General features: G+C 56.0%; 1 protein-coding gene across 3 annotated transcripts in view; it reads right to left on the reverse strand.

Moving 5' to 3' along the window:
- The window catches only part of SMOC2 (SPARC related modular calcium binding 2), a 141,546-nt gene that overhangs the window by 61,971 nt on the left and 67,537 nt on the right, over positions 1-12,038 (reverse strand). The window contains exons 6-7 of one of the 3 annotated variants that reach the window (XM_059176494.1): positions 11,271-11,321; positions 9,902-9,976 (exon numbers count right to left, since the gene is read on the reverse strand). The exons of 1 other annotated variant lie outside the window; for it this stretch is intronic. In XM_059176494.1, coding sequence (XP_059032477.1) covers positions 9,902-9,976; positions 11,271-11,321 — 126 coding nt within the window. Of the gene's footprint in view, positions 1-9,901; positions 9,977-11,270; positions 11,355-12,038 lie in introns of all 3 variants that reach the window. One more of the 3 variants, XM_059176493.1, reaches the window with a different exon arrangement.

The following is a 12,038-nucleotide window of genomic DNA, read 5'->3' on the forward strand; positions in this document are numbered from 1 at the left end:
GGACCAACGCGTGACCAACAACAGAAAAGCAGACGAACTGCATAAAAAATAAAAGCCCTGATGACTCAAAGGAGCCCGTCCAAAAAGAAGTCACAGATCGGGATACGATATTTGGAAATTATGTATCTGATAAGAAACCGATAAATGATCCAGAAAATGGAAAGACATCTAACAAGTCCGTGATAAAATGGTGAATGACCAAATATTTAAAATGCGCACAGGATGGGGAACACATTTCTCAGGGGAAGACACGCCATGGGCCAGCGAGCCCGTGAAGGGGTCTGTCATCCGTCACCATGGAAACGGGGATCACACCTGGAAGAGCACGAGACTTCAGACACCATCAGACCGCTGGCCCTGTGTTAGAAGACAGGAAGTAGCAGAGTAGGAGGGGGTGAGAAGAAGCTGGAAGCCTCCTGCGCTGCTGACCAGGGTCTCCACAGTGCACGGGCTCGGCGGCTCCAAAAATGTTCAACTCGAGTCGCCACAGAGCCTGGCGGTTCTCTCAGCTCGGCCCTCGAGGGGAGGGAAAACTGTCCACAACCAACGCACACATGCGTGTTCAGAGAACACTGGTTCACTTGCCAAAAACTGTCAACAACCCAATGTCATCAGTGGATGAAGCCTGAAGGTGGTCACATTGCACGGAACGTCGCTCAGGCACGAGCCGGTGAGGCCCACAGACACCGGCTCTAGCTCCGACAGGCCTCACGAGCGTCCGTGGGGTGAGGGAAGCCGGTCTCCAGAGACCACAGCTGCCTGACCACTGCCATGAACCCACAGAACGGGCACCTCAACAGGGACAGAAGCTGATGAGCGTTCCTTGGGGCTGGGGGTTGGCCAAGGGGAACGGCTGCCGGGGACACGGGTCTCGGGGTTTAGTTGGCGTGAAGGAATGTTCTAAAACTCGACTGTGATAGCTGCACAACGCGGAGACTATACCGGAAACGCCAACTTTGTCGCATCTGGAAGGAAGACAGGCCGGTAGAAGCAGCGCAGGCTGGCCCAGCTCTGTGCGACTCGCCCCGCACAACTAACGGCACAGCCAGGGAGGGAGAGGCCCCTGACGAGACTCTCTTGGAGGAGGGCCGCCCTGGACAGAACGGCCCCTCCACGCTCTCCCGGTGGACGAGGAAGGAAACCTAATCTCCTTTACCTGTGGGTCGTGTCCAGGAAGACCCTCCCTAGCTCGTGAGCTGCCCTGATTCTGACTTAGGCTTTAACCTAACCGGTGGGAAGACCGCAGAGACAGGACCACGGGGAGGTCTGTTCCACAAGCGTCCACTCCTAAGCGTGAACATCAGGGAGAGGCGTTTCTTCTCTGTCTGCAGGGAGGGCTGCGTCAGGAGCCAAGACAGCGCAGGAGCGTCACGGCGACCAGCAAGCCTTTCCTCGGCGCACCTGCTCCTTGCTCCGTTCTCACAACTTCTACCACCGGAAGAGAAGCCTGGGTCTCTAGCAACTTTACAACGAACACACAGGCACGGGACTCTAGAAGAGCATCCTCTTGCCATGTGCCAAGCCGGGGACTGACCTAGACACAGACCCCTGGGAACTAAGCCTACCCCTGGGGACTGGCTGCACGGAGAGCCCCACTGGCCTGGGCGGACTCCTGCCCGCTCGGTGTCCGTGCTACGCTTTGAAGTTGAGATGCTGAGACCCAGAGAGATAGGAGCTCACGAGGGTCGTGCGGAGGGATAGGAGCTCACGAGGCTCGCGCGGAGGGAACCCCAAACCAGCCCCAGTGACCTCCCGCCCTCAGCTTGACCCAGAGGCCGTGGGAGGGTCTTGCCGCAGCTGGTCTTCTGCTGGAGGAAAGGCTGCCGCTAACTCACAGACACCCAGGAAAGGGACAGTCACCCACTCTGTGTGTCGTGTTCCCACGCACACTGTGTGTGCGCTGTGCCCAAAAGCCCCTTCTCAGCATGCGGTGCACCTGTCTCTTTCCAGGCACCTCCGGTCCCCTGGAGTGTCCCTTAACACATAACTGACTTTCAGTTTCCAGAGTGAAGACGCTGACACCCTCCTCGGCCCCACACCTGTGGCCCAACCACTGGCAGCTCCCATCACTCCCATCACGCCGGCCCCTCCCCCGAGTCCGGGCCTGCACCTGGTCAAGAGCTCACGGCAAGTGCACCACGGCCGGGCAGCCCGGTCTGCTCTCACGCACAGACAACATCCAGAGGACGGGACCGCGGTCCTTCCAGGGTGAGCGCACCGGCTTGGAACTGAAGAGGCCTGTCCGACCGGCCGCGCGGCGTTAGGAAATCCGGAACCCCAACTCTGGGCGAAATCCAAGCCTCTGCCACTGAGAGATTTTGGAAAAGTGTCTCCCTAGGAGACATGAGCCAGAGTCTATTATCTGTTAAAACACACGGCACTCTGCCGGTGTGGGACAAGCTTTCCGTCCGTTCTATCAGATTCTCTCTGGTGTTCTGTCCAACACCAGAGCTCGTCACCTCAGCGGAGAAGCAGATGCACGTCTTTGCCCGGTGAGAGGACGAAGTTCGGAGGGACACACGCCGGCCCGAGCAGCGACGGACACACGCCGGCCCGAGCTTTCAGGCCCAGTGGGCGGGACGTGCTTCTCACCACTACTCCCCGTCCTCACACTGCAACGCTGTGTCCCGGTTCTTTAACCATGTTTGGATACTGAAATCTAAGAATTACACGTGATCGAAACTAAAGCTTTCCTTTATAATCAGGAAAATTAAATAAATTCAGTGACGCACACTGTGGTTGGGCCACAGGTGTGAGGCTGAAGAGGGCGCCAGCGTCTTCACTCTGGAGATTAATACTTTTTAAAATAAATCAAAAGCTTCTGCACAGCAAAGGAAACAGTCAAGAAAACAAAGAGGCAACCCACGGAATGGGAGAAGATATTTGCAAATGACAGTACAGACAAAGGGCTGATATTCAGGATCTAGAATGAACTCCTCAAACTCAACACTCACAAAACAGACAATCCTATCAAAAAATGGGCAGAAGACATGAACAGACACTTCTCCAATGAAGACATACAAATGGCTATCAGACACATGAAAAAATATTCATCATCACTAGCCCTCAGGGAGATTCAAATTAAAACCACATTGAGATATCACCTTACACCAGTTAGAATGGCCAAAATTAGCAAGACAGGAAACAATATGTGTTGGAGGGGATGTGGAGAAAGGGGAACCCTCTGACACTGTTGGTGGGAATGCAAGTTGGTGCAGCCACTTTGGAGAACAGTGTGGAGATTCCTCAAGAAATTAAAAATAGAGCTTCCCTATGACCCTGCAATTGCACTACTGGGTATTTACCCCAAAGATACAGATATCGTGAACAGAAGGGCCATCTGTACCCCAATGTTCACAGCAGCAATGGCCACGCTCGCCAAACTGTGGAAAGAACCAAGATGCCCTTCAACGGACGAATGGATAAGGAAGATGTGGTCCATATACACTATGGGGTATGATGCCTCCATCAGAAAGGATGAATCCCCAACTTTTGTAGCAACATGGACGGGACTGGAAGAGATGATGCTGAGTGAAATAAGTCAAGCAGAGAGAGTCAGTTATCACATGGTTTCACTTATTTGTGGAGCATAACAAATAGCATGGAGGACATGGGGAGATGGAGAGGAGAAGGGAGTTGGGGGAAATTGGAAGGGGAGGTGAACCATGAGAGACTATGGACTCTGAGAAACAATCTGAGGGGTTTGAAGGGGCGGGGGGTGGGAGGTCGGGGTACCAGGTGGTGGGTATTAGAGAGGGCACGGATTGCATGGAGCACTGGGTGTGGTGCAAAAACAATGAATACTGTTATGCTGAAAATAAATAAATTAATTTTTTAAAAATGGGCTTTTAGAGTCTACATTTAAAAGAAGTTACGGACTTACTTTAATACTTAAATCTGTGCAAAAACAGAGGTTTTATCACTTCGAATCTGGTCGGTGTCTTGATGCTTTTTTGATCCCACATTTGAAAAACAGAGTAAAAAGGGAAGTGGGGAACGAAGACTTGGAAACTTGGAAACGCAGAAGAGAACATAATGGGTATTACTCTCCCCAAGAGAATGCAATTTACCATGATTTAAAGCAGAATCAAAAGATAATTATCTCCTGGCCCTAATTTTAATATGTGCAATAAAACAACAATTATCAACTCTGAAGAAAGCAGAAGAATGTTTCCACTGAGGGGTTCCATACAACCGTGGAGCGTCGTGGGCGTCACGGACGTCCCCCTGGACAGAAAACAGAGCTGTTTTTACGAGCTCAGGGAGGAGGAAGAAGCATTTTCCCCGGAGCGGGAGGAGAACGTCAGAGAGGACGGACAGGCCCCAAGCTCCCTCCCGCCCACACACACAACTTAAAAAGACCAGTGGAACCAGAGGCTTCCCAGGGCTGCCCACCCATCCCGGCCGCACTCTCCCCAGGGTCTCCAAAGGGCCACGTCTGCGGCCCGATGCCCAGCTTTTGGAGGAGCCACAGGCAAAGAGAGAAAGACACGCTGCACTGCCAGCTTCGGACGTGACCCATGACAGAACGCCAAGTGCCATGAAGCCCGCCACACGGACCCTCCCTCTGAGCCGGGGAAGAGCCTGCAGCACCCTCACGAGCCACGGCCCCCAGCGTTGGAGGGAGTCTGGGGTCAGGGTCCGCCTCCCAGCCCCAGCAGGGCCACCCCAGCAGGGCCAAGCAGGGCACTGCGACCCGGGCCAGGAGGGGAGAGCTCAGCCCTCCGGGACCCGCACAGAGGCTCCCAGGCCTGGGGCCGGGCAGCCTCCATGCCCGCGGCCATGGTCAACCATGCTGAGTCTCCCACGGGCGGGGAGAGGTTACACGGCGGGCACTCTGCAGTCCACCCGCCGTCCAGGTCATTACTGGCAGCAGCCAGAGAGGTCAGCTGGCGCAGGCCCGCGCCCCCGAGCCCCAGAGAGGACGCGCCGCAGCGCCCACCCGTTCCGCAGGGCAGGCAGAGGGGGCAGGATGGCCCACGACGGACTCGCCGCAGCTCCCCGATGCCGTCACCGCTGCTGGGGGTGCGGAGCTGGTGGGAGGCATCAGCCGCTGTCGCTGACCCCCCCAGGTCCCAACACATCAGCAGACCACAGGGCCTCGCCGCGGGCGTCCCACTTGGTGTCACGTGAGGCCGCCCAGACGCCACGGAACCGGCTGTGACATCGGAAGAAGGAGGGTCACGGCCGCGACAGCGGAGGACGGTCACGGCCATTCCCTCCTGACTCCATCGCGGTCACCTCGGGAGCTGAGTCAGCGACGCCTGCGAGGCCGCGTCCTCACGGCACGAAGACAGGACGGGCGTCCATGAAGAGATTTTCAGTCACAGACCGGAGGTAAGCATCCGACGTGGACACCGGCCGGCACGAACGCAAGAAAGACCACGTGTGCAAGTCCACAGAGAGATGTGGTCCAGTCAGCCTGTCACCCCCAGAGCGAGCCTGGCCTGATGTGTGCCCTGCACATGCTGCTCCGCAGCCGGACGCTGATGTGCCGGACCCTGATGCGCCGGACCCTGATGCGGCCGACGGTGACAAGGCCTGGTCCCAGTGGTCCGGACGCCACACAGCCATCGGGCTGTCGCGGGGCTCAAGGGCGGATTCCTGAATCTGCTCATCTGCAAAGAGCCAGATTATCACGAAAACCTGTAAGGACCCGACCCGTGACTCGGCAGGACAGAAGAGCCAGAACATGCCCATTACGTGGGAAGGTAAGGAGGGCCCGGGAGCTGGGGCCGAGCGGGGCCGAGCGGGGCCAGCAGCACCACGCGTCCCCAGGGGGACGCAGACTGAGGGGACCAGAGTTCAGGGTGAAGGGAGATCCGAGTCCTGGGGAGCAGCGGGCACACCCGAGGGGCAGCCACGGCCAGGACTGACTGAGCGGACCACACGGCCTCAGCCCCGGTCCCCGAGGCCAGTACACAGCTGCGCTCTCCGCCTCGTGGGGTTTCGTCGTGTCAGTGAGCCTCGCGGGTCGCTGGAACATCCCAAGGGAAGACGCTCATGGCCGTGCAACGTGGCTTCTCCGAAGGGTCAGCGCATCTTTATGAAGTACGCGTCCACCGCGCCGCCTGCAGTGAGCGGCCCATCTGGCCCCAGGTCCGCTTCCTCGGTCGTTGCATGAACCGGCTGGGCGAGGCCGTCCCTGTGGCGTCCTCCACGGTCCGGTTTCAGAACCGCGCTAAAGCGCGTCGTCTGTGGGCTCGACAGCCGGGCTTCTCCACAAAGGACGGCGGTCACTGAGGAAAGCTCAGCCGCGCACCGAGCCACCCCCTCTGACAGTCGGCGCTGCGTTTCCCGGTTCTGGCCACGGGCGTGCACGGCCCCTTCCACGGCGAGCGGCGCGCTCGGCCGTGGCCAGACGGGCCCGTGTCACGCCCTCCGCGGAGTCCCGGTCTGGCCCGTCCGGCGAGCAGCACTGAGCTTCTGTTCTCGGGAGTGAGGTCTTTCCTGCTCCGGAGCCACCTCTGACTCCGTCCACATGCTACGCACGAATTCCACAGAATTCAACGACCGTGTCACCAAACCGCTCTGCAGCTAAAATTTTGTGACCGACTTTTATATCTTATCGGATAGAAATCAAGCCACAGAAGAAATGATTCAGGACCGTAGTGGACACTCTCGACTTTACAGTGAGAAGGAAATGGAGTCATGCATTCTTGACCGAAGCACGAGTTCAGGTTTCACTCCTCGATGGATGGTGACTCACGTAACGGACTGACGCTCTTCTCGCGGAATCAATCACCAACAGATGATTTCATTCATGTTCTTATTGGATTTCGGCTAATAAAAGTGCGCAGGTCAAACTGAACTTAATTCTCTGAAACTGAAATTAATTCTCTTTTCTAGTTATCTGTTTTTTTCTGTTGTTTGCTTCATTGAGTTTGTTTTAGGGAAAAGTAGTAGTGACGCCACCAGAGAGCCCGTGGAAACCATAATGGTCAAACTCTTTACTAATTTAATAGACACTAAGTGCCCACTGTGTGTAAACTCTCATAGCCTGGAGAACCCGTTTGCTCTGCAGGAAAGGTCCCTCCTAGTGAACGCCACGGAACGTTCCAAAGCCTGCTGACCACGGGCCCACGGCACACTCTCACTGTGCACGGCGATCGCATTCTGCGTACTCCGTAGCATGAGTGATAGTACATCATGTTAACACAAGCTCGCAGGGCTAATAGGAGGGACTTTGAACTCACAGAGAAACATCAGAGGGAAAGAGAAATGGGCTCCGGGTCTGGCCTCTTCTGCGGGAGGGAACGCAAGAGCGGGGACAAACAGCTCCTTAAAACGTGCAGAAGAGGAAAGAATCACCACTTATTTGTGCTTCGTTAAATAAATGTGCCTGCTTCTATCAGAGAAGATCATTAGAAAAGTATCTTTTAAAAATAAAAATTAGTGGGGCGCCTGGGTGCCTCCGTGAGTGAAGGCGCTGCCTTCGGCTCAGGCCATGATCTCAGGGTCCTGGGATCGAATCCTGCATCGGGGTCTCTGCTCGGCAGGAGCTGCTTTCTCTTCCCTCTCTGCCTGTTTCTCTGCCTACTTGTGATCTCTCACTCTCTGTTGAATAAATAAATTAAAATAATAAGCATAAATAAAAATAGAAATTAGAGGCGCCTGGGTGGCTCAGTCCTTTAAGCTCCGACTCTTTCCTTCGGCTGGGGTCAGGGTCTCCGGGTCCTGCGAGCGAGCCCTGCGTCAGGCTCTGCGCGGGGCATGGAGCCTGCTTGACAGTCTCTCTCTTCTTCTGTCCCTCCCCCGCCTTGAAATTAAAAAATTAAAAATTAAATGAAAAAATTAAAATTGAAGCTCGTTTTGCATTTGAAACCTCAACAATGGTTTCACTGTTCCACGGTGCCCATCCAAGACTATTTTCATTTTGTAAAATACCAGTTTGTCGGGACCTTCTTCAGACCCTGGGAAAGACCGTGCATCTAGACAACGGAGAACCCAGGAATTCCTTGCCCTGTGTCCAGGTAGCAGCGAGTGTCACCTTCTGTAAGTCTGCTCACGCAGGCTGACTGAAACCAGATCGTAGCAGACGGTGACTTAGGGACACGGGCATTTCCCGAAACATCATTTTCAGCCCCTACACGGCGAGCGCCTGGCATGCTGCCGTCGGCCTGGGACTCTGGTAAGAGCCCGTGACGAGTGACAGAGACGCATGTGTCCACAGGCAGCTTACTCTGTCAAAACCTGAAATCATGTCCTCTGACACGTCAAATTGCTTCTATGGAGAATGCGCGTTTCCAGGGACATCGTTCAGAATCCTTTCCTACGCTACGCACTCCTCAGGTAAAGCTGGGGAGGGCCACCCTGCTTCTCCCAGGAGACGCCTCCAAGGCCCACGGAAAACAGACGACATTTTCTTCATTTCTCCGCGCGCGTCACACACTACACGGCAAATCTAACGAGATCGCTTCGGGCACCAGAGTGACAAGACCGAGGAAATCTCCCTGGCACTAAAGTTCGTGAGAGTAGGATGCGTGTTGATCCTTTATACGACAGGACAACTTCTCCCGATCACTCCAGAGAAAAAAACGCAGATTCTAGAACATGATCACGGTTTCCCTGCCGTTCGCGCGCATCTGAGAGTCAGACCCGTGGATTTTCCCTTCCTCATCTCAGCCCGGCGGGGCTACAACCCCGGACGACGCGTGCAGGGGGCGTCCTCGGCAGCGACAAGGGAGTGGAGCGTCGTGCTGCGGGGCTGGAGGAGGGGACGGGGGACCTCGGGGCGGAAGTCGCTCCAGAAGGACACGGCAGGCCCGCCCCAGCCCAGCCCTCCCAAGGCGCCTCCGCAGCTCGTTCTCCGTGTTGCCTCGGGGGTGCTGGGTCAGTGACCGTCCGCACCGCAGAGCCTCTGTCCTGGGCCCTGCAGGGGCCTCGAGACACCCAGACCCGGGGTTTCCCATCAGGAGTCCCTCTCAGCATGCGCGTCGGGGACACGGAGGGGAAGACAAACGATCCTCCGTATCCTGAACGCGGGGAAACTTCCGATTTCTTTCTGTTAATTGTCAGGTGGCATGGAAACACGGGAAGGAGAGCACGCAACCACCTGCGGCCGAGCTGGGACTCGGAGGCTGTTTTTCTGCGGACACTCGCCGCCCGCGCCTGGGGCCGTCACGCACCGCCCCGTGATCACTCTGCGGTCCTGGCCGCGGAACACCCAGCCCTGGACGGGTCACTGTCTTTCACTAAGTCCTCACACGGGAGCACCGCTGGGGCAGCCAGGCAAGCGCGCAACCCGCTAAGCTCGGAGCGCACAGGACGCGTCCGCGGCAGCAAAACCTGTCCATGGAGCCACTGTCCCCTCTTCAGAAGTCGCCGTAACACACAGAACTCTCCGGCGCCCAGCGGCTCAGTTGGTCCCGTGACTGCCTTCCGCTCAGGACGGGCTCCCGGAGTTCCTGGATCGAGTCCCAAGTCCGGGTCCCTTCCCAGCGGCGGGTCGGCTCCTCCCCGGCCCTCCCCCCTCACGCACGGGCGCTCTCTCTCTCTCAAATAAATGAAATCTTTTTTAAAAAATGTAAAACTCTGTCAAACACTCCTTCGCAGCAAATGCAATCCACATAGTTCTGAGGATTTTGAATTAAATTAACAAGTGTTTGGACATCTCTGAAATGAGGTCAAAAACAAATACTTAGTATCAAATATTTCTATTTTTACACTGAAGCTCTCATTTGCTTGACATTTTCAGAGAACGCTTTTAAGGAACTTAGAAAACTTAATAAAAACACCAGTATCTGAGCTACATTTTGGTGGTCAGGTCACAAGAATCATTTGCGTGAGTCATCAAAAATTGAGAAAAAAAATGGACTACGTGCTTAACTTCCAGAAAACAAAGCCACTCCCTGCGTCGACCAAAACCCTCCTCACAAAGTGGCGTCGGGCCCCCTTTTACCTGCATTCTTATTGGTTTTGTTCTGCCGACTTTTAACTTGCTCAGTCCAAAGCGTGGGGTAACGTGATGCGATATCTAAGAAACCAAAACAAAGTGACGATTATTTCCAATATATCTTGAAAACACAGTCTCCCGATGACAGAGCTCGGTAGGCAGCCTAAAAGCCACAGGCGCTGCGCTCAGTACATACATTGTGCACATTTTTAAAGAAACCGTTAAAATGATTATGCGCGTGAAACAAAGGGCAAGAGTCAGACACGGAGCCTGTGCCTTCCCTCCGCGCTCCCGCCTCCCGAGTGTAACAGAATTACACGTCTTCCGATTGGCCTCCCTTCAGAGAAGCGGGTTCCAGGGAGAAACCCCGACAGAAACCCGCCCTCGTGCCGCCAAGAGCGGACGTTTGTGCGGCACACGCGGTTCTGCTCAGGGAAGACTCAGCACAAACCACAACACGGAAGATACGATTTTGTGGAAGACATTTCAGGAACGGTCCCTTTCCGCAGTACCGTCCGGCAAACCCCTGAGCGCTTGCCGGGCGCCAGTTACACGGCAGGACTGAGACCCCACGGCAGAGCCACCCTCCGCGCTCACAGCCTGTGACCTCGGACCTGCGGCGTCCACGGACTCCGGGAGCGCACGACACTGTGTCGGCTCGGGGCCTGCGGACGTGAGCCCCTCCTGCTCCCGCTCTCTACGGAGCGCCTCGTCGCTCTACCTTTCAGTCTCTGACTTATTTATCACCTTCAAACCCTCGTCCCGTTGGGCCCGAGAACCTGGGAGCCTTTGGCAAGTACCGAAGGTGACATCGGAAAGGCCAGGAATGGGAAATCCACCTTTGCCGTAACTACAACGTTCAAAACCCTTGGAAACACCCGCACACACGTGACCTCACAAATTCCATCTCACGCATCGCGTTGCAGTGGAGACATGATGTCAGACACGACGCATGAGCAAGGAACAGGACGTACGTGTCTACACCCTTTGAAATAAATATTTTATGCCCTCCCAATTATACAATCTCAACTCATAAATTTTGATTTAGAAAAGACCTTTGTGTCGTGCTGTATGAAAGCACATGGCCCCGTTCACAAGCCGTCTCCAGACCCTCCAGGAAGGACGGCAGGAGCCCTCAGAGAGCTGCAAGTGGCCAAGTCCAGTCCACTTGGAGGGGACTCCCAGCAGCGTGACTTGCCTGCACTGCCCAGGCCCATGATGGCCCCGTGCACACCCGCCTCCTCCCCCGGCCAGACCCTGTGTCTCCCGGGCTCATGTCCGCTGTCCTTGCCCACGACTGTCCCAGTGTTTCCGTGTCCTCCCCATGCACCCCGCTGTCCTCCCCCAGCCAGACCCTGCTTTCCCCTGGGCTCACCTTCCTCATCTCCTTGGGGTTGAGTCTCCAGCGCTGGAGCTGTGGCATCATCTGAATTCAGAACGGAAAAGATTTGCAAGGAGACTACAATTATGAGAGTAAGTTCAGTAAGTGCACATACAGGATGGAAGCGGGGGGCTTGCATACACCCCACACATCAGCCAAAACCACCACCCCAGGTGCACGGGTGAGCGGAGCCGGGCAGGGCTCCCCATAAACCTCACAGGGGCCCTGGTGCACTGCCACGTAAGGCACGTGCCGGCTGAAAACCGGCCCTGAGGGAGGTGCTGAGTGTCCCAGGGAGCCAGAGCAGCTTGGGACGGGCGAGCAAGGGACAGAATAACGTAAGGCAGGGAGCACAGCAGCGGGGCGGGGACTCGTGTCGGCAGAGTCAGCGAGCGGGGGTGACCAAGTCAGGGGCGTGGGCTGGGGGACCCCGGATGCCCTTGCTCTGGCCCCGCCCCATCTTCCTGAGCACAAGGTCGGGATCGAAGAATCGAGTCTGACTTCCTGCTCTGGGCACCCCTGCACCATCAGCCCCTCCCTCACCCCTGCAGGAGCTAGGGCAAGGGACGCATGGAGGGACCAGAGTCGACGTCACAGAACGGGGGCTGGGGGTCACAGCAGTGCTCTGCGATCTCTTTGGAGGCATAGGTCCTGTGGATAATCTTTCCTTAATCAGTAGAACAATGGACTGTGGGTTCCCTGGTAGAGCCTAAGGTTCTAGAAAGTTCTGAGATCTAGCAGGGAGATGTGGAGAAGGAGCTG

The sequence above is a fragment of the Mustela lutreola genome, chromosome 6 (genome assembly GCF_030435805.1).
Source record: "Mustela lutreola isolate mMusLut2 chromosome 6, mMusLut2.pri, whole genome shotgun sequence".
In the NCBI taxonomy this organism is placed as follows: Eukaryota; Metazoa; Chordata; class Mammalia; order Carnivora; family Mustelidae; genus Mustela; species Mustela lutreola.